The following is a 19,374-nucleotide window of genomic DNA, read 5'->3' as shown; positions in this document are numbered from 1 at the left end:
ACATTCCAGTGAAGGCCTCAGGTTCCTTTTACCCCACTGAAAGTGCTATATAAATACAATGCTGGATCGCAAAACCAAAGCATTAAATCAGACTGTTTGGGTAAATATAAAAGATTCTTGGGATCTTTCTCGAGGAAGAGCTCTACATTTTCTGAAAGAACATTGCTTCATTGCTTGGCATGGACTACAACAGGTTAAGATGATATCTGATGAACTTTTGACTTTGCTGCTGTTGTCTGTCAACAGTAATGACACTGGGAAGATGAAGCATTGTGGGAATGTCACTGGACAGGGAATCCAGAACCCTTAGGCTAATGTTCTGGAGGCATGGACTGGAATTCCACCAGATAGATGGTAAAATCTGAAGTCAAGAAATCTGGAATTAAAAGGTAACCTAAAGGAGGCTATGTAACTGCTATCAATAATGGAGGAGAGAGGGGTGGAATCTGGTTCATTGAAATCCATTAGGGTATGCCATCAACATGCCTGGTCTGGCCTCAACATGACTTCCAGAAAGTCAAGATAACAAAGTGTGAAGCTGGATGAACACAGCAGGCCAAGCAGCATCTCAGGAGCACAAAAGCTGATGTTTCGGGCCTAGACCCTTCATCAGAGAGGGGGATGGCGTGAGGGTTCTGGAATAAATAGGGAGAGAGGGGGAGGCGGACCGAAGATGGAAAGAAAAGAAGATAGGTGGAGAGGAGAGTATAGGTGGGGAGGTGGGGAGGGGATAGGTCAGTCCAGGGAAGACGGACAGGTCGAGGAGGTGGGATGAGGTTAGTAGATAGGAAATGGAGGTGCGGCTTGAGGTGGGAGGAAGGGATGGGTGAGAGGAAGAACAGGTTAGGGAGGCAGAGACAGGCTGGGCTGGTTTTGGGATGCAGTGGGGGGAGGGGAAGAGCTGGGCTGGTTGTGTGGTGCAGTGGGGGAAGGGGACGAACTGGGCTGGTTTTGGGATGCGTTGGGGGAAGGGGAGATTTTGAAGCTGGTGAAGTCCACATTGATACCATTGGGCTGCAGGGTTCCCAAGCGGAATATTAGTTGCTGTTCCTGCAACCTTCGGGTGGCATCATTGTGGTACTGCAGGAGGCCCATGATGGACATGTCATCTAAAGAATGGGGGGGGGGGGGGGGGGGGGGGAGTTGAATGGCCCTTTGAAACAAACTTGAAAGCCACCCAACTGGGTCACAAATGTTGACCTAGCCAACAACACCCACACCCAATATATTTTTGCCCAGAAGGTAAACAATGTGCATATTACCAGCTTGGATTTGCTTGATTGTTGTATGTTTTCAGGTTATCTTCTCTGTGCCCTATGTTAATCTACCTCAGTTAAACAGCCTGTTCTCTGGGCACTCTTACCATGAATAAATGTTGCTCTTAATACGTTTTCTCATTATGTTCTCTCCTCCTGTTCTGTTAGGGAACTTGACAGGTTAACCCCCTCACACTACTGACATTTCTTAAGAATTTGGACACTGAGTGCCCACTTAACAGAGAGGAAGAGGCATCATTGTTATGATCCAACATAGTTTTTCAAGAATGATTGCTGGATATGACTCAAAAACCAAAACCTGGTCAATTACTGACATCTTAGCTAATGGGTGTTCAAGCAAATTGAAAGACAAACATTACAATGAGCTAAATCAACACACCACAATTCAGGTCAATAGGCTTCTGGTCTACACCAGCTCGGTTGTTGATGCACGAAATTATGATGCCCAACCAAGAGTTACCCCCACCCCCCATAGAATTATACTGTACTTACAGCACAGAAGTAAAACTATTCATTCCCGGTGTCTGTCTTTGGGTCCATGTAAGCCACCTTATACCGTGTAATCCTGTATCAATATCTTTCTAATCCTTCACTCGTCTGTGTTTACCTAGTTTCATCTTAAATACATCTCTCCTAAATGCAGAAAAACATGCTACAATCTCAGCACAGAACAGATATGGCTCATCCAATAGGCTCTTGGCCAGGTTACTTACTAGGACTTACTTCTTTGCTCATTTCTAGCTACTATTCTCCATCAATTCTTCCTGTTCACGTACCTTTCCAATCGTTGCTGCAACACTGTAAGGTGATCTTTAAGCCTTCGTATTTCTTCCCGCTTGATCCTGGTGATTTCTCGGTTTTTATCCATGTACCTGCATTTTTAAATAAATATACCATCCATTTAAGGAGAAAATTATCTCATTCCCTGACATATCAGGGAAGAGAATCAATGGCTGGAATTTTATAGGACAAAGGAGAACGTTTGGTTCATTGTGCCTGTGTTATTTCTCCGAAAGTGCTAATGAATAATTCCCAGTCCTTCACAAAAGCCATGCAATTTGGAACAAAAATGCAATCCGCGTTTGAAATGTGGTACTGAATTCTTTTCAAATATAGGTAGCCTCCTGGCTATGAATGGGTTCTGCTCCTGAATACGTTTGTTAAGTCACAAGTTGGAGGACCACACAGCACAATATAAAACATCCATTTGTAAGTATGACTGTAAGCTCACATGTCTGACCCTTAGAAATTAATAGCAAATTGAGATCTTGCTCATAAGTATGAGCGTTAGTAAGCTGGGGACCTCCTGTAGCTCATTCCCCAAGTCATCATAACTTATCATGCAAAAGAAAATTCTATCTCATCCCTACCCAAGCTAATTTCGTGATGACTGTAAGCCTGAGCCCCCGGCTCCTGACACAACTGCCTATGAAAAGTTCACTGACAAAATGTACTGTGCTTAATTTTTTAAAGTAAAGAAAAATGTAGCAATAGTAAAACCATAACGGAATTTCCAGACCACAGCCTGTACAATATTTACATTGTGAAATAGTCACACACTGATAGCATTTGATCGAGGGTGTTGAGTGAAGATGACAAACCTTATCCGATAATGCTCTTCGTATCATTTAATTATGTCAAATCAGTATATTATTTTAAGTCGCTGCTGTTATGGTTTCATAGCAAAGACTCTTTTTTTAAAATGCTAGGATATTTTATTCAATATTTATTCTCAAAGCTGACGACAAGGTTGCTGTACCTGTCCATGTATAAGACAGATGGAAATTCCAATTTGTGATGAATCTTCTCGGGCCTTCCCAAAGCTTGATTAAACTCAAATCTGGAAAGTTCGAAGGTTAAGACGGGCGGGAGTGCAGTAAACCAGTGCTGTGGGAACAGAAAACAACAAGGCAATCACTTTTTGTTTTGGTTGGGGGAAAAGGTGGTGGAGAAACTGGAGGGAACTCTGCAAGTCATAACTCTCCCAAAAAGGTGCAATGTTACTTCGTGGCTGTGAAGTTCACATCTGCTTGCTGCTGAGGTCATTAAAGAGGACATTGCTGAAAAATTACAATCCAGGCAAATATTTTGTTAATTAGGTTTGCTCTTGCGATAAATTTTGCAGAAAACTTTGCCCAATTTACAGTCAACTTTCCATTATTGTCAGGTTAACGTAGTGAAAAGCCACAGAATGAAAGATGACCAGTTATTATGGAGCAATTCAAGGTTAATCCTATTACCAAAGTCTTCATTCACATCAATATATCATTTGCTTCCAATACTTTACCCACGTTTCCTTTGCACGATGACTCCTCCCTCAGTAACAATGTATTTCCTGCTCTCACGACAAAATGCATCAAGAAATTTCATGAAATCATTTTTCACCTTGTAAAATTTGATATGGTCAAACCAACATTGTGGATATGTGACATACTTATTTCTTTGTCATTCCATTAAAGCTCTTCATAATCCAAAAAATTCTCTCAGGCATTTGAGTCTTGTAATTGGGTGCTATTGGGATTAATATAATTATAGCTTACTGCGTGTTTCAAAATCTTTAAACATGTGTTATATGTAAATAGTTTAAGAGATGTGTTGATATCTACATTGCAATTCTTGAGGGAAGTCTTCAAGGGGTCTTTGAAATGTTTCTTCCTCTCATTTGGAGCACCTTCCTTAAGCTGAGCTAAGATAATTTGCTTTGGTACTTGGAACTCTGGCATTTTAATACTTCGCCGGCCCAGTGGAGTTGGTTTCAGATGATCACGGCCTTGATGCTGGTGCTATTAGATGCTGCAAGGACACTAACAGTACATCTGCCCTGCCGGCAGATAAACAGACTCCACCTCAAATAGCATTCACGGTACTTCACTAGGATCGTGAGATTGTGTTTATATTTCTGGTGAAGTGCAAAATGACTGGAAGATATTTAATGAGATTCTTTTGTTCAAGAAGGGCAGCAGGGATAGACCAGGTAATTACACACCAGTCAGTCTGACGTAGGTGGCCGGGAAATTATTGGTAATAATTCTGAGTGACTGGATTAATCAACACTGAGAAAGACAAGGATCGCTCAGGGATAGTCAGCCCTGATTTCTTGGAGGGAGATCTAATCTAAGAAATTTAATTGATTTGTTTGAAAAGGTGATCAGGTATATTGACGAGGGTTGTTCAGTTGATGTAGTTTGCAAACTTCAGTAACAGCTATGACAAGGTCCCACATGGAAGTTTTGTCCAAAAGGTAACAGCCCATTGGATCCAAGGCAAATTGGTAACGCGGATCCAAAATAGGCTTACCAATAGGAGGCAAAGGATAGTGGTGGAGGGTTGATTTGTGATTCGAAGCCTGCGACCAGTGGTGTGCCAATGGGATTGGTACTGGCACTGTTGCTCTAACATTAACAACTTGGATGTGGATGTAGAAGGTATAATTAGTAAGTTTGCAAATGATATGAAAACTGGTGCTGTTCATAGTGAGGAGGATGCCCTGAGTACAGTCTGATATTAATCAGCTGGTAAACTGGCCAGAGCAATGGCACATGGAATTTAATCCTGATTTTGGGAAGTCTACAAAGCAAAAGATATACACAATGAATGTAGGTCCCTAGGGAGTACTGAGGAACAAAGGGACTTCAGTCTATAAGTCTATTGATCCCTGAAGGTAGACAGGACAGTGAAGAACGCATGCAGAATGCTTATCTAAATTAGGAGCGATGTAGAATATGGGAGCAAGGAAGTCTTGTTAAAACTTCATGAAACATTGGTTGGGCCACCGATGGAATACTGTGTGCTGTTCTAGTTGCCACACTATCAAAAGGAGTTGATTGCACTGGAGAGGGGGCAGAGGAGATTCACCAGGATGTTGCCTGGGGTTGAAAAGTCTCAGACTGAATATGAGCTGAAGAAGCTAAGGGGGAATCTGACTGAGGTACATAAAATTATGAGAAACGGAGACAGAGTAGATTTTAAGAACCGTTTGCCCCTGGCAGATCAGAGGCCAAGGTTAAAGCAAGAAATAAATGATTTATAGGAGATCAGAGAAGGAATTTCACCTGGAGCATGGCAGAAACGAGGAATGGGCTGCCTGAGAAGGTGATGGAGGCAGATACTCCTGCATAATTTTAGAAAGGATCTGGATGAGCACTTAAAATGCCAGGACTGTGGGCTATGGACCAAGTGTAGATAGATAGGATTAGTGTAGTTGGCGTTTGGTGGTCAGTATAGACATGGTGGGCTGAAGGGTCTGTTTCTCTGCTGTGTGATACGATAACGAAGAGGCGCCAAAAAAGGCTAGCAGCACTGCAGGTAAAGTAGTCACCAGGCCTGGTTGGAATGCATCCAAGATTGCTGTCAGAGGTAAGGGAGAAAATCGCAGAGCCAGGCGATTGGAGGACCGCAAATGTGACACTGTTGTTTAAAAAAGGGGCAAAAGACAACCCAGGAATCTACAAACCTGTTAGCTTAACGTCAATTGTAGGGAAAGCCACAGTATGGGATAAAATAAATATACATATAGGATTCTTGGTTTTATAAAGGAAGTGACGCTAGACCTCTACAAATCATTGGTCAGTCCACATTTGGAGTTAGCAAGTTTTGAGAAGATTTGTAGCTCAGGTTGAGGCTCTGGATGTGAGTTTGCTCGCTGAGCTGGAAGGTTAGTTTTCAGACGTTTCGTCACCATTCTAGGTAACATCATCAGTGAGCCTCCTACGAAGCGCTGGTGTTATGTCCCGCTTTCTGTTTAGGTTTCCTTGGGTTGGTGACGTCATCACCAGACATCACCAACCCAAGGAAACCTAACCAGATAAATAGAAAGCGGGACATAACACCAGCGCTTCACCGGAGGCTCACTGATGATGTTACCTAGAATGGTGATGAAATGTCTGAAAACTAACCTTCCAGCTCAGCGAGCAATCTCACATCCAGAACATTTGGAGTATTGTGTTCTGTTTCATGCACCTTATTTAAGGAAGGATGATAAAGCCTGAGAGTACAAAGGAGGCTTACGAGAATAATACTAGAAATTAGTCTAAAAAAGATTAGCGGAATTAAGCTTATTCTTTGCTACAAGGAGAATAAGAGATAACCTTCTTGATATGTTCAAAATTATGAACGATTTTGACAAGGTAAAGAAGGATTTTCTGTTTTCACTAGTCAATACGTCAGTAACTTGGCGAGATAGTTCTAAGCCAGGTGGGTGTGTGCAAGTGGAGCTTGCAGGCGATGGTATTCCCATTCGTCTTTCACTTTTGTCTTTCTAAGTGGTGGAGCTCATAGGTTTGAAAACTAAGAAGCCTTGCTGAGTTACTGTAATGCATCTTGAAAATAGTGCACTCTGCTACTACTAAGTATTGTTTAGTTCTCTTATCTCTCAAAGGTAAATACCTTTCCAGCAGCCACCGTCAAGTCCCCTCAAATTCCATATATTTTAACAAGATTGCTTCTTATTTTTCTAATCTCCAATGGATACAAGCTTAATCTGTCCAATTTTGCCTTGTAAGATTACCACTCCACTCAGAAATCAGTTGAGTGAACCCTCACTGAACTGCATAAAATGCAATTATGCCCTCCCTTCAATAAGGGTATGGTCTCACCAATATCCTGTGTAACTGCCACAAAAGAACCGTATTTTGATATTTCACTCTCCTTGCAATAAACCATTAATGCTCCATTTGACTTCTTAATCACATGCTGTACCTCTGCTAACTTACTGTCATAGAACGTAACAGCACAGTACAGGCCCTCGATGTTGTGCCAACCTGTCATACCGATCTGAAGCCCATCTAACCTACACTATTCCATGTATGTCCATATGCTTGTCCAATGACGACTTAAATATACCTAAAGTTGGCGAATCTACTATCGTTGCAGGCAAAGCGTTCCATTCCCTTACTACTCTCTGAGGAAAGAAACTACCTCTGACATCTGTCCTATATCTTTCACCCCTCAATTTAAAGCTATGCCCCCTCGTGCTCGCCGTCACCATCCTAGGAAAAAGGCTCTCCCTATCCACCCTATCTAACCCTCCGATTATTTTATATGTTTCAACTAAGTCACCTCTCAACCTTCTTCTCTCTAACGAAAACAGCCTCAAGTCCCTCAGCCTTTCCTCGTAAGACCTTCCCTCCATACCAGGCAACATCCTAGTAAACCTCCTCGGCACCCGTTCCAAAGCTTCCACATCCTTCTTACAATGCGGTGACCAGAACTGTACACAATACTCCAAGTGCGGCCGCACCAGAGTTTTGCACAGCTTCACCATAACCTCTTGGTTCCAGAACTCGATCCCTCTATTAATAAAAGCTAAAACAATGTATGCCTTCTTAACAGCCCTGTCAACCTGGGTGGCAACTTTCAAGGATCTGAGTACATGGACACCGAGATCTCTCTGCTCATCTACACTACTAAGAATCTTACCATTAGCCCAGTACTTCGCCTTCCGGTTACTCCTACCAAAGTGTATCACCTCACACTTGTCTGCATTAAACTCCATTTGCCACCTCTCAGCCCAGCTCTGCAGCTTATCTATGTCTCTCTGCAACCTACAGCATCCTTCCTCACTATCCACAACTCCACCAACCTTAGTGTCGTCTGCAAATTTACTAACCCATCCTTCTACGTCCTCATCCAGGTCATTTGTAAAAATGACAAACAGCAGTGGACCCAACACCGACCCTTGCGGTACACCATTAGTAACTGGTCTCCAGGATGAACATTTCCCATCAACTACCACCCTCTGTCTTCTTTCAGCAAGCCAATTTCTGATCCAAACTGCTATATCTCCCACAATCCCATTCCTCCGCATTTTGTACAATAGCCTACTGTGGGGAACCTTATCGAACGCCTTGCTGAAATCCATACACACCACATCAACCGGTTTACTCTCATCGCCCTGTTTGGTCACCTTCTCAAAGAACTCAATAAGGTTTGTGAGGCACGACCTTCCCTTCACAAAACCGTGCTGACTATCCCTAATCAATTTATTCTTTTCTAGATGATTATAAATCCTATCCCTTATAACCTTTTTCAACACTTTACCAACAACTGAGGTAAGGCTCATTGGTCTATAATTACCAGGGTTGTCTCTACTCCCCTTCTTGAACAGGGGAACCACATTTGCTATCCTCCAGTCATCTGGCACCATTCCTGTAGACAATGACGAGTTAAAGATCAATGCCAAAGGCTCGGCAATCTCCTCCCTGGCTTCCCAGAGGATCCTAGGATAAATCCCATCCGGCCCAGGGGACCTATCTATCTTCACCCTCTGTAGGATTGCTAATATCTCTTCCTTGTGAACCTCAATCCCACCTTGTCTAGTAGCCTGTATCTCAGTATTCTCCTCGACAACATTGTCGTTTTCTAGAGTGAATACTGTTGAAAAATATTCATTTAGTGCTTCCCCTATCTCATCTGACTCCACACACAACTTACCACTACTATCCTTGTTTGGGCCTAATCTCACTTTCGTCATTCTTTTATTCCTCATTCATATGCCAGGACACCCAATTCCACTGTATTGCCGTTTCCCCACAATTTAGGGTGAGAATTTCTTTGCCCCTCACATGAAAATGGATCTGAGATTGCAGGATCATAAATGATCTCACAGAAATGTGGAGCAAGTTTTAAGGCTTTTATTCTTATCTGCTGGGTTCCCACAGGTTCCAAGAGCTCCCTATTAATCTATTAATTAATGGTTCTTTTGAGTATCCTCATATTTCAAATGGTCCGAAGGTGTCCAACCTCTTGGCAGCAGCTTAAGGTCAGGTCACCTTCATTAAGCCACTCTCTCATCATCAGTGGAACGCAATACTTTGTGACGAATCTCAAACCATAAGACATTATTTTTTGCCAAATGATAATCTTATCATTTCAGGTACAAGCAGTGAGTATGGCTTGAACAAAAGAAGAACTGCCTTAAAATTTCTGAAGAAGGGTCTAGGCCCGAAACATCAGCTTTCCAGCTCCTAAGATGCTGCTTGGCCTGCTGTGTTCATCCAGTTCTATATCTTGTTATCTCGGATTGTCCAGCATCTGCAGTTCCTATTATCTCTGCCTTAAAATTATCTTTTTTTTAATTGTTTCAGATTTCTAGCATTGTGTTTTGTCTTTTGTAGGTTTTACTATTATTCTTTCATGCAATGTAGTATTTGCAGGTTGGGCCAACATTTATTTAGAAGGCCACTGAGAAGGCGGTGCTGAACTATCTTCTTGAAAAACTGAACTCCATTTGGTTTAGGGATACTTATTACGCTGTCAGGGAGGGAATGCCAAGCTTTGGAACCAGCAACACAGAGGACAGCGATATAATTCTAAGTCATGCTAGTGAGGTGGCTTCAAGGGCAACTTGCAGATGGTTATGTTGCTATCCATCTGCTACTGTTGCCCTTCTAAATGGTAGTCACCATGGGTTTGTGAGATGCTGTCTAAACAGTCTTGATCAACTTTCGCAATGCATGTTGTAGATGCTGCATACTGTTGATACTGAGGGTTGGTTCTAGAATGAATATTTATGGATGCAATACCAAACAAATGGGTTGCTTTGTACTGGACTGTGTCAAGCTTTTTAAATGTTATTGAAGCTGCACCCATCAAGCCAAGTGGGGAGTATTCCATCACACTCCCGATGTACCGTGTAGATGGTGGACGGGCTTTTGGAAACAGGACTCCTCGTCTCCAACTTGCACTTACATGAAAAATGCAATTCTGTTGCTGGAGAATGGTATGCTCCAACTTGTTGGTACAGAAGATTCAGTGATGGTAATACCATTGAATGTCATGTGATGATAGCTAGTTTCTATTTTGGGTCTGGTCATTTTGTGACACTTTGTATTACAGGAATATTACTTGCTCTTTACAGTCCAAACCTATGAACAACGAACAAGAGTACGCCACTCAACCCTTTGAGTCTGCTCCACCATTCAATAAAATTGAGATTGTTCTGATTTTAACCTCAATTCTGCATTCACGTAAATCCCTGCTAATTTTTTCTCCTCTTTGTAATCAAGAATTCATCTAATTCTGCCTTAAAAATGTTTCAAGATGGATCTGCTATATTTCGTGGAAGGGAAGTCCAATTAAACCTAACCTACAGAGAAAAATGTTTTCTCATCTCTGACGTAAATTGGCAACCTCTTATTTTTAAACTTGCTGCATTTGGACATGAACTGCTTCAGTATCTGAAGAGTTGCAAAATGGTGTTGAACATTGTGCAATCATCAGCGAACATTCCCATTCCCGACCTTATGATGAAGGGAAGGTCATTGATGAAGCAGGTGACAATGACTGGGCCAATGTCACACTCATGAGAAACTCTTGCAGAAATGTCCTTGCACTGACATGACTGACCTCCTAAAGCCGTAACCATGAGTCATGCATTATACCAACCAGAGGAGAGATTTTCCTTTATAACCAACTCACTGATTCCAGTGCTAGGGCTCTCTAAGGCCACAATCTGTCAAATGTAATCTTGGTGTCAAGGGTAACACTCTCACCTCACCTCTGGAACTCAGCTCTTTTGTCCATGTTCGAACGAAAGCTGTAATGATGCACTGATGCCCAGAGGTGAGCATCAAAGAACAGGTTATTGCTAAGCAAGTGCAGCCTGAAAGCACTACTGATGCCACCTTCCATCACTTTACTGATGACTAAGAGCGTGGAAAGTGGCTGGGTTTGATTTGTCCTCCCTTTTGTGTACAGGACATATCGGGGTAATTTTGTGCACAGTCAGGTAGATATCAGTGTTGAATCAACTTAGTAAGTGGTGCAGCAAGTACTGGAACATGTCATCAATGCTACTGCTGGAATGTTGTCAGAGCTCCATAGCCTTTGCAGTATCCAGAACCTCTAGCCATTTTTTGGTATTATGAGGATTGAATACAACTGGCTGAAGACTGTTATCCTTTGCTACAGCAAATCATAGCAACAATATTTTCAGACAACTTACATTAACCTAGCACTGTACACCAAACATGAACGAACGAACTCGGGGCAATGAAGGACCTTTTGGTAACAACCCACCTCTTGTCCAGACTTTGCAGAATTAGTGGAATTTTCCACCTGCAATGATTCAATCTCGCCTTCAATCATTGCAGCCTCTAAACATTCATGAAGATCCTTAAATCCATTCACCTGCAATGGATATTGTCCAAACATCTCCGAATTCTCAAACTTTTTCCCTAATGAGAAAGTAAACATTAGTTTAATAGAGTAAGATTTAAGTCTCAAATCAGTAAGCGCACCCCCCCACCACACACACACACACACACACACACACACACACACACACCCCTATGACAATCAGGGAGCATAACTACTACTATAACAACATCAGTTCTGAGGAAGGGTCACCAAACCCGAAACGTTAACTCTTTTTTCTCCTCCACAGATCCTGCCAGACCTGCTGAGCTTTTCCAGCAATTTTGTTTTTGTCCCTGAGCATAACTACAAGTATCTATGTTTTGGCACTAGATAAGTTGAGCATCAGATTTAGCAGCAATGTTAACCACGTTATTATCTTGACACTAACCAGTTCTCACATTTATGGGGGCTGTTTTTCAATCATCCTATTTTCAGGTGCCTTTCCAACTAGGCTCACAGAAAGAGATGTGCTGCTCAATCCAATCAACAGATTTTTGATGGATAAGTGAAAAGGATGTGTTATATTAAACCTGAGCTGTATGTGGCCTGGGAAATTTTGCTGGGATATGGAAGAAATTTTACTCTGCATTTCACTCCATTCTATATTTCACTTAACCATGTTTGATTGGCACAGAGAAGAAGGAATTTTATTGTTTCTAATCACATGTTGTACCTGTTCTGGGGTTGTTTCTTGTAGACAGTGAAGAGGCAGGATTTTTATTCTATATCTAACCTTTGTAATACTTGCCCTGAAACATTAATAGAACAATTCAGGTGGATTTTTAATCTAATCTTAATCTGTCCTGTTCACGACAGTGTGTCTTTGGCCTGTTAAAAAGAATCAAAACTGTAAGTTTCTGAAACTATAATTCAGATGAATATTCTGACCGTAATGCTTACAAGTTTGTTGGTGCAAAGATAAGTGGAATGTAGGCATATAAAAAGGTGGACAATAAGTCACGACAAGGACGCAATGAGGCTTCAAAGGTATAGATCCAATAAGGTTATGGGAAAGTTGTGGAAAATGAAATATAATTTAGGAAGCGTAAAGCTGTCCATTTTGGTAAGTAGAATGGAAAAATAATTTTTTTTAAACATGTGCAAGGCTGAAAGAAGTTGGGTTCCTAAGAGGTTCAAATGTTCTTGCAATAAATCTCCGCGTTAACAACAAAGTACAGAAAACAATGAGACAGGTGAATGAGATAATAAAATGTGCGGCTGGATGAACAAAGCAGGCCCAGTAGCATCTCAGGAGCACAAAAGCTGACGTTTCGGGCCTAGACCCTTCATCAGAGAGGGGGATGGGGTGAGGGTTCTGAAATAAATAGGGAGAGAGGGGGAGGCGGACTGAAGATGGAGAGAAAAGAAGATAGGTGGAGAGGAGAGTATAGGTGGGGAGGTAGGGAGGGGATAGGTCAGTCCAGGGAAGATGGACAGGTCAAGGAGGTGGGATGAGGTTAGTAGGTAGGAAATGGAGGTGTGGCTTGAGGTGGGAGGAAGGGATGGGTGAGAGGAAGAACAGGTTAGGGAGGCGAGGACAGGCTGGGCTGGTTTTGGGATGCAGTGGGGGGGGGGGGGGGGAGGGGAGATTTTGAAGCTCCTCTCCCCCTCCTCCTTTTCTGATGAAGGGTCTAGGCCCGAAATGTCAGCTTTTGTGGTCCTGAGATGCTGCTGGGCCTGCTGTGTTCATCCAGCCTCACATTTTATTATCTTGTAAAGAAGTAGTGTTGTAATTATACCAGGTTCTGGTGATGCCTAATGTATAATTTTAGCCTCTTTACCGAAGAAAGGCTAGACTTGGCTTTGAAGGTATGCAGCAAGGTTCACTAGAATAATAGGAAAATGTTGTTCGCTTAAAGGGTGGTGTAGAATGGACCAGCATTGTCTAGAGTTTAGAAGAACAACAGGTGATCTTATGTAATATTTTAAACTGATTAGAGGGTTCAACAGCATGAGGGGCTGGACGGTCCAGATCTAGGCACCACAGGCTCAGAAGATGGGTCAGCTATGTAAAACTGAGGTATGAAGAAATTTCTTTACTTGGAATCTTCAGAGAGCTGAAGAAACCAGTCATGGAAAGTATTCAAGGCTACTAATATACGTTTGGACACTAAGGGAGTACAGAAATTTGAGGATGTTGCAAAAGGTGGAGTTGACATCTCAGTCCACCCATGGTCTTACAGAATGGTACAGCCGGCTGGAGGAGCTGTACGGACAATTCTGGCTCCTAACCATGTCCTAGAATTTTTTCTCAAGGTGGTCCTGATGTACATTACCTTCATGCATCCCCACAGCCAGGAACCGTCCATAGAAGAGCTCCACCATTGGGTTCTTTGGTTTTTCGCCATCCCTGGCAAGAAAGAAACACCACCATACATACTAACATAACATTGGTATAAGCAAGCATAGCAACATGCAGCCATTCCAACCACCATGTCTGTCCCAGCATTTTTAATAGAACTATCTTATTTGTTACACCCCACCTCCTCCTCAATCACAGCCCTACAAGTTTCTCCTTTACAGCAAGTATTTATCCAGTTGAAACATGCTGTGGAATCTGTTCACAGTACTTGTTCCAGTTGTTCAGAACACATTCAAGATTATAACAGTTTGCTCTGAGAAGAATTAATTTCCCCGCTTGTTTCTTTTGCCACTGATCTATACTGGTGCCCGTGAAAACAATTTCTGTATTCCACTCTATCAAATCCTGTAAAGTCTTCAATGGATGCACAAATAAATCTTTTGAAGAAATATTTTTGTGTTTGTCTTTTTTTTCTAGATTGTCTTCTTGGTCCTGGAGAGCACCTTCAACATTATGTTCTGACCTCGATTCTACCGTAAGTGCACTAGGTTCCACTAAATGACACAGAACCAAAACACCAACTTAGACCAATAGGTTGATGGCTTATTCTTGTACTGGAAATTCAGTGTACTGTAACTCAACACAAAAGAAGCAGTGAGATCTCGATGCCTCATGTTCAATTCAGCAGTTTTGTGTCTTATTGGAACTGCATAATTTTAGAGTAGGGTAGGGTAGCGTAGGGTGAGGTGGTGTTGGCTCGGGCTGGGAAGGGTAGTCAAGTGTTAGTGCGTCAGGAGGGATAGTTGGATCAGGTCAGAGGCTTGATATATTAGTTTAGGTAGTTGCGTCACTGTGAGTGAATGCTGGGTCAGTTCTGGAGTTCCCAGAGTTAGACTAGGATTTTTCTGCTTAACATTTCTTGGGTAACTCTTCAGTTAAACACCACTGAAATGTCCAAAGTTTTCAACCTAAGCCAGAGACTTCTGCAGAAGGTCAGGGGAAGTAGGGGAATTCCTTAACAGAAGTTCAAACTGTCCAGGCACTTCCCCCGGACATCACTGAAGACTGGAAGTTCTGGGCCAAAATTTTAATATTGGCTGGAAAATAAAACATTGGATTGAAAAATGAACAGAACTCATCCCCAAGTAATACCATGCATTATTTTCAGTGTCCAACCAAGGGGGCAAACAGGCAGCAGGTTATGGTCTAATCAACAGAATTGCATCTCAGATACTGCAACATTCCCTCAGAACAGCCTAAATATGATCTCAAGTCTCCGCAGTGAATCTTGAACTCAATGTTTTGATGAGTTGCAGATTAACAGGTCCTCAAAAGTGGAGCGACAGGTAGACAGGGTAGTGAAGAAGGCATTTCGTATGCTTGCCTTTACTGGACAGTGCACTCAGTATAGGAGCTGGGAGATCATGTTGTAGTTGTACAGGACACTGGTGAGGCCACTTTTGGAAAAGTGTGTTCAATTCTGATATCCCTGCCAATAGAAACGATGTTATGAAACTTGAAAGGGTTCAGAGAAGATTTAGAAGGATGTTGTCAGGGTTGTTTGGGGGAGGGGACGGGAGGAGGATGCAGCGGAGCTTGGCATGGAGCTTTACGGAGAGGTTGAACAGGCTGAGACTATTTTCCCTGGAGCACCGGAGGCTGAGGGATTTTTTTCAATTCATTTGTGGGATGTGGGCGTCGCTGACTGACCCGCACTTCTTACCCGTTCCTAGTTGCCCTTTGGGTTGGTTGCAGGAACAGCGCCTCATATTTCGCTTGAAAACGCTGCAGCACAAAGGTATCAATGCGGACTTCACAAGCTTCAAAATCTCTCCACCCCGACCTCATTCCAAAACCAGCCCAGCTCGTCCCCACCTGCCTGACCCGTCTGTCCTTCCTCTCACCTCAACCTCCACATCCCCACCTCCTACCCACCAGCCTCACCCCCCATCTCCTTGACCTGGCTGTCTTCTCTTGACTGACCAACTCCCATGCTAACTCTCCACCTACACTCACCTTTACTGGCTCCATCCCCGCCTCCTTGACCTGTCCATCTCCTCTCCACCTATCTATTCCTTTATCCATCTTCCATCTGCCTCCCCCACCTCTCTATTTATTACAGAGACCCCTTCCCCTCCCCCATTTCTGAAGAAGGGTCCAGACCCAAAACGTCAGCTTTCCTGCTCCTCAGATGCTGCTTGGCCTGCTGGGTTCATCCAGCTCTACCCCTTGTTATCTCAGATTCTCCAGCATCTACAGTTCCTACTATCTCTGAATCAACAATAACACTGTGTCGAGTGACTCCTGACTTGTGTCGTGTAGATGGTGGACAGGCTTTGAGCAGTCAGGAGATGAGTTGTTTGTGACAATATTCCCAGCTTTGGGCCTCCTTTTGTAGCCACTGTGTTTATGTGGTGAGTCTAGTTGAGCTTCTGGTCAATGGTAAGCACCAGGATGCTGATAGTGGGGGACTCAGTGATGGCAACACCTCTGAATATCAAGGGGCAATGGTCAGATTGTCTCTTATTGGTAATGGTCGTAGCTTGGCATTTGTGTAGCGTAACTGTCACTTGCCATCTATCAGCCCAACCCTGGATATTGTCCAGACCTTGTTGCATTAGACAAGAACTGCCTCAGTATCTGAGTAGTCTTGAATGGTACTGAACACAGCGCAATCATCAGTGAATAGCCCTGCTTCTGACCTTATGATGAAGGAAAGGTCATTGATTAAGCACCTGAAGACAGTTAGGCTTTGGACACTACCCTGAGGAATTCCTGAAGAATCCTGGAGCTGAGATGATTGACTTCCAACAACTGCAACCATCTTCCTATATGTCAGTTATGACTCTAACCACTGGAGGGTTTGCCCCTTGGCACCCACTGATTTCAATTTTGCCAGTGCTCTTGAGGCCATACACTGTTGAATGCAGCCTTGATGTCAAGGGCTGACAGTCTCACCTCACCTCTGGAATTCAGCTCTTTTGTTCATGTTTGAGCCGAGTCTGCAATGAAGTCAGGTGCTGAGTGGCCCTCCAGTACAGAACCCAAACTGGGTGTCAGTGAGCAGGTTATTGCTGAGCAGGTGCTGCTCGATAACACTGCTGATGGCACCTTCCATCACTTTACTGATGATCGAGATGAGACTGATGGGGCAGTAATTGGTTGGGTTGGATTTGTCCTGCATTTTATGTACAGGCCATACTTGGGAAATTTTCCACATTGCCGGGTAGATACCAGGGTTATAACCGTACTGGAACTGCTCGGCTAGGGGAGCGGCAAGTTCTGGAGCACAAGTCTTCAGTACTATTGACGGAATGCTGCCAGGGCCCATGGCCTTTGCATTATTCTGCATCTCCAACTATTTCTTGATATCACATGGAGTGAATCGAATTGGCTGAAGACCACTGGAGCCATTGGAGATGGATCATCACTCAGCACTTCTGGCTTAAGACTGCTGCAAATGCTTCTCTTTTGCACTTACGTGCTGGGGATACTTCTGGAGCCTCCTCCTCCAGCGAGTTGTTTAATTGTCCACAACCATTCACGACTGGATGTGGCAGGGCTGCAGGGCTTAGATCCGATCCATTGGTTGCGAGATCGCTTAGCTCTGTCTATCACTTGCTGCTTTTGCTGTTTGGTGTGCAAGCAGTCCTGTTTGGTGGCTTCACCAGGTTGACACCTCATTTTCAGGGATGCCTGGTGCAGCTCCTGGGCTGCCCTAATGCACTACCCATTGAACTAGGGTTGATCCCCGGATTAGATCGTAATGCTTGAGTGGGGGAATATGCTGGAGTGCTATTCTGCTGTTGATGGCCCACAGCACCACATGAATGCCCAGTCTTGAGTTACTAGATCTGTGTAAAATCTGACGGATTTAGTACATGATAGTGCCACACAACACGATAGAAGTTATTCTCAACGTGAAGCCAGGACTTCAACTCCACAAGGACTGTGTGATGGTCACTCTTACTGATACTGTTACGGACAGATGAAACAACAGGTGGCAGATTGGTAAGGATGAGGTCAAGTATGTTTTCCCTCTTGTTGGTTCCCTCATCACCCGCCGCAGACCAAGTCTGGGAGCTGTGTCCTTTATGAGTCAAACAGCTCATTCAGTAGCACTGCTGTTGTGCCATTGTTGGTAACGGACATTGAAATCACCTACCCAGAGTACATTTTGTGTTCTTGCCATCCTCAGTGTTTCCTCCAAGCATATTTCAATTGGGAGGAGTTGCAATTCATCAGCTGAGGGAGGACAGTATGTGGTAATCAGCAGGAGGTTTCCTTGCCCATGTTTACCCTGAAACCATGAGACTTCATGGGATTCAGAGTTAACGTTGAGGACGCCCACAGCAACTTCCTCCTGACCGTATACCACTGTGCTGTCACCTCTGCCGGGTTTGTCCTGCCGGTGGAACAGGACATAGCCAGAGATGGTGATGGTGGTGCCTGGGTCATTGCCCATAAGGTGTGATTCTGTGAATATGACTGTGTCATGCTGCGGCTTGACTAGTCTATGAGATAGCTCTCCCAGTGTTGGCACCCGTCCCCAGATGTTAATAAGGAGGATTTTGCAGGGTGGACTAGGCATTTTTAGCTGTTGTCTTTTCAGGTGTCTAGGTGGATGCCAGGTAATCTGTCTGGTTTCATTTGTTTGAGATTTTGTAGTGATTGATACAACTGAATGGCTTGCTAGGCCATTTCAAATGGCACCTTGAGAGTCAACCACATTGCTGTGTCTGGAGTCACATATAGGTCAGACCAGGTGAGGATGGCAGATTTCCATCCCTGAAGGACATCAGTCAACCAGATGGGTGTTTCCAACAATTGACAATGATTTCATGGTGATTTTTTTAATTGAATTCAAATTCCACCAACTGCTGTGATGGGATGGGATTCGAACCCAGGGCCGCAGAACCAGGATGGATCAATAGTCTAGCAATAATACCTCTAAGCCAATGCCTATCCTGAAAGGGTGACCTCATGGAAGTTTATACAATCATGAAGGTCATGGACAGAGTGAGTAGCCAAGGTCTTTTCCCTGGGGGAGGGGAATGCAAAACTAGATGGCATAGTCTTAAGCTGAGAGAGGAAAGATTAAAAAGGGACCTAAGGGGCAACGTTTTCACATACAGGGTGATGTGTATATGGAATGAGCTGCCAGGGGAAGTGGTGGAGGCTGGTATAATTACAATGTTTAAAAGGCATCTGGATCAGTACATGAATAGGAAGGGTTTCAAGGGTAATGGGCCAAATGTTGGCAAATGGGATGAGAACTATTTAGGATATCTAGGCAGCATGGACAGGTTAGACCAAGGGGTATGACTCCAGCTGCATGGCTCCATGAACAGAGAAACAGATTGGGACTGGCTCCCTTTTGCCCAAGTCCTGAAAAGACCGGCTTAAACTTATTAACAGGAAATCCTGGCACAAATGTGATAGTCAGTCCTATTAAGAATCAGATAAATAACTCCAAGCTTTGAGAACATACTTGGGTCTTCAGATTCATAACGATGGCTGTCAGAAAAATAAAACAAATGATGGACATTGCAAATAGATAACGAGTGCAAACAAATCAGAAAGTTCAAGTTTCAAGTGAAATTTTTAACAACAATCTTTCGAGCACTGTTTCATTGGTGTTACACATCCTTGACACCC

The 19,374-nt window shown here is 43.4% G+C and overlaps 1 protein-coding gene across 5 annotated transcripts in view; it reads right to left on the bottom strand.

The window, feature by feature from the left end:
• The window catches only part of usp25 (ubiquitin specific peptidase 25), a 181,935-nt gene that overhangs the window by 81,843 nt on the left and 80,718 nt on the right, over positions 1-19,374 (bottom strand). For all 5 annotated transcript variants that reach the window (XM_059650133.1, XM_059650135.1, XM_059650136.1 and 2 more), the window contains exons 9-12: positions 13,691-13,764; positions 11,295-11,452; positions 3,037-3,164; positions 2,054-2,149 (exon numbers count right to left, since the gene is read on the bottom strand). In XM_059650133.1, the coding sequence (XP_059506116.1) occupies positions 2,054-2,149; positions 3,037-3,164; positions 11,295-11,452; positions 13,691-13,764 (456 nt within the window). The remainder of the gene's footprint in view (positions 1-2,053; positions 2,150-3,036; positions 3,165-11,294; positions 11,453-13,690; positions 13,765-19,374) is intronic.

This window comes from Stegostoma tigrinum, chromosome 12, assembly GCF_030684315.1.
Source record: "Stegostoma tigrinum isolate sSteTig4 chromosome 12, sSteTig4.hap1, whole genome shotgun sequence".
NCBI classification, from domain to species: Eukaryota; Metazoa; Chordata; class Chondrichthyes; order Orectolobiformes; family Stegostomatidae; genus Stegostoma; species Stegostoma tigrinum.
This window is presented reverse-complemented; position numbering and strand designations above follow the sequence as displayed.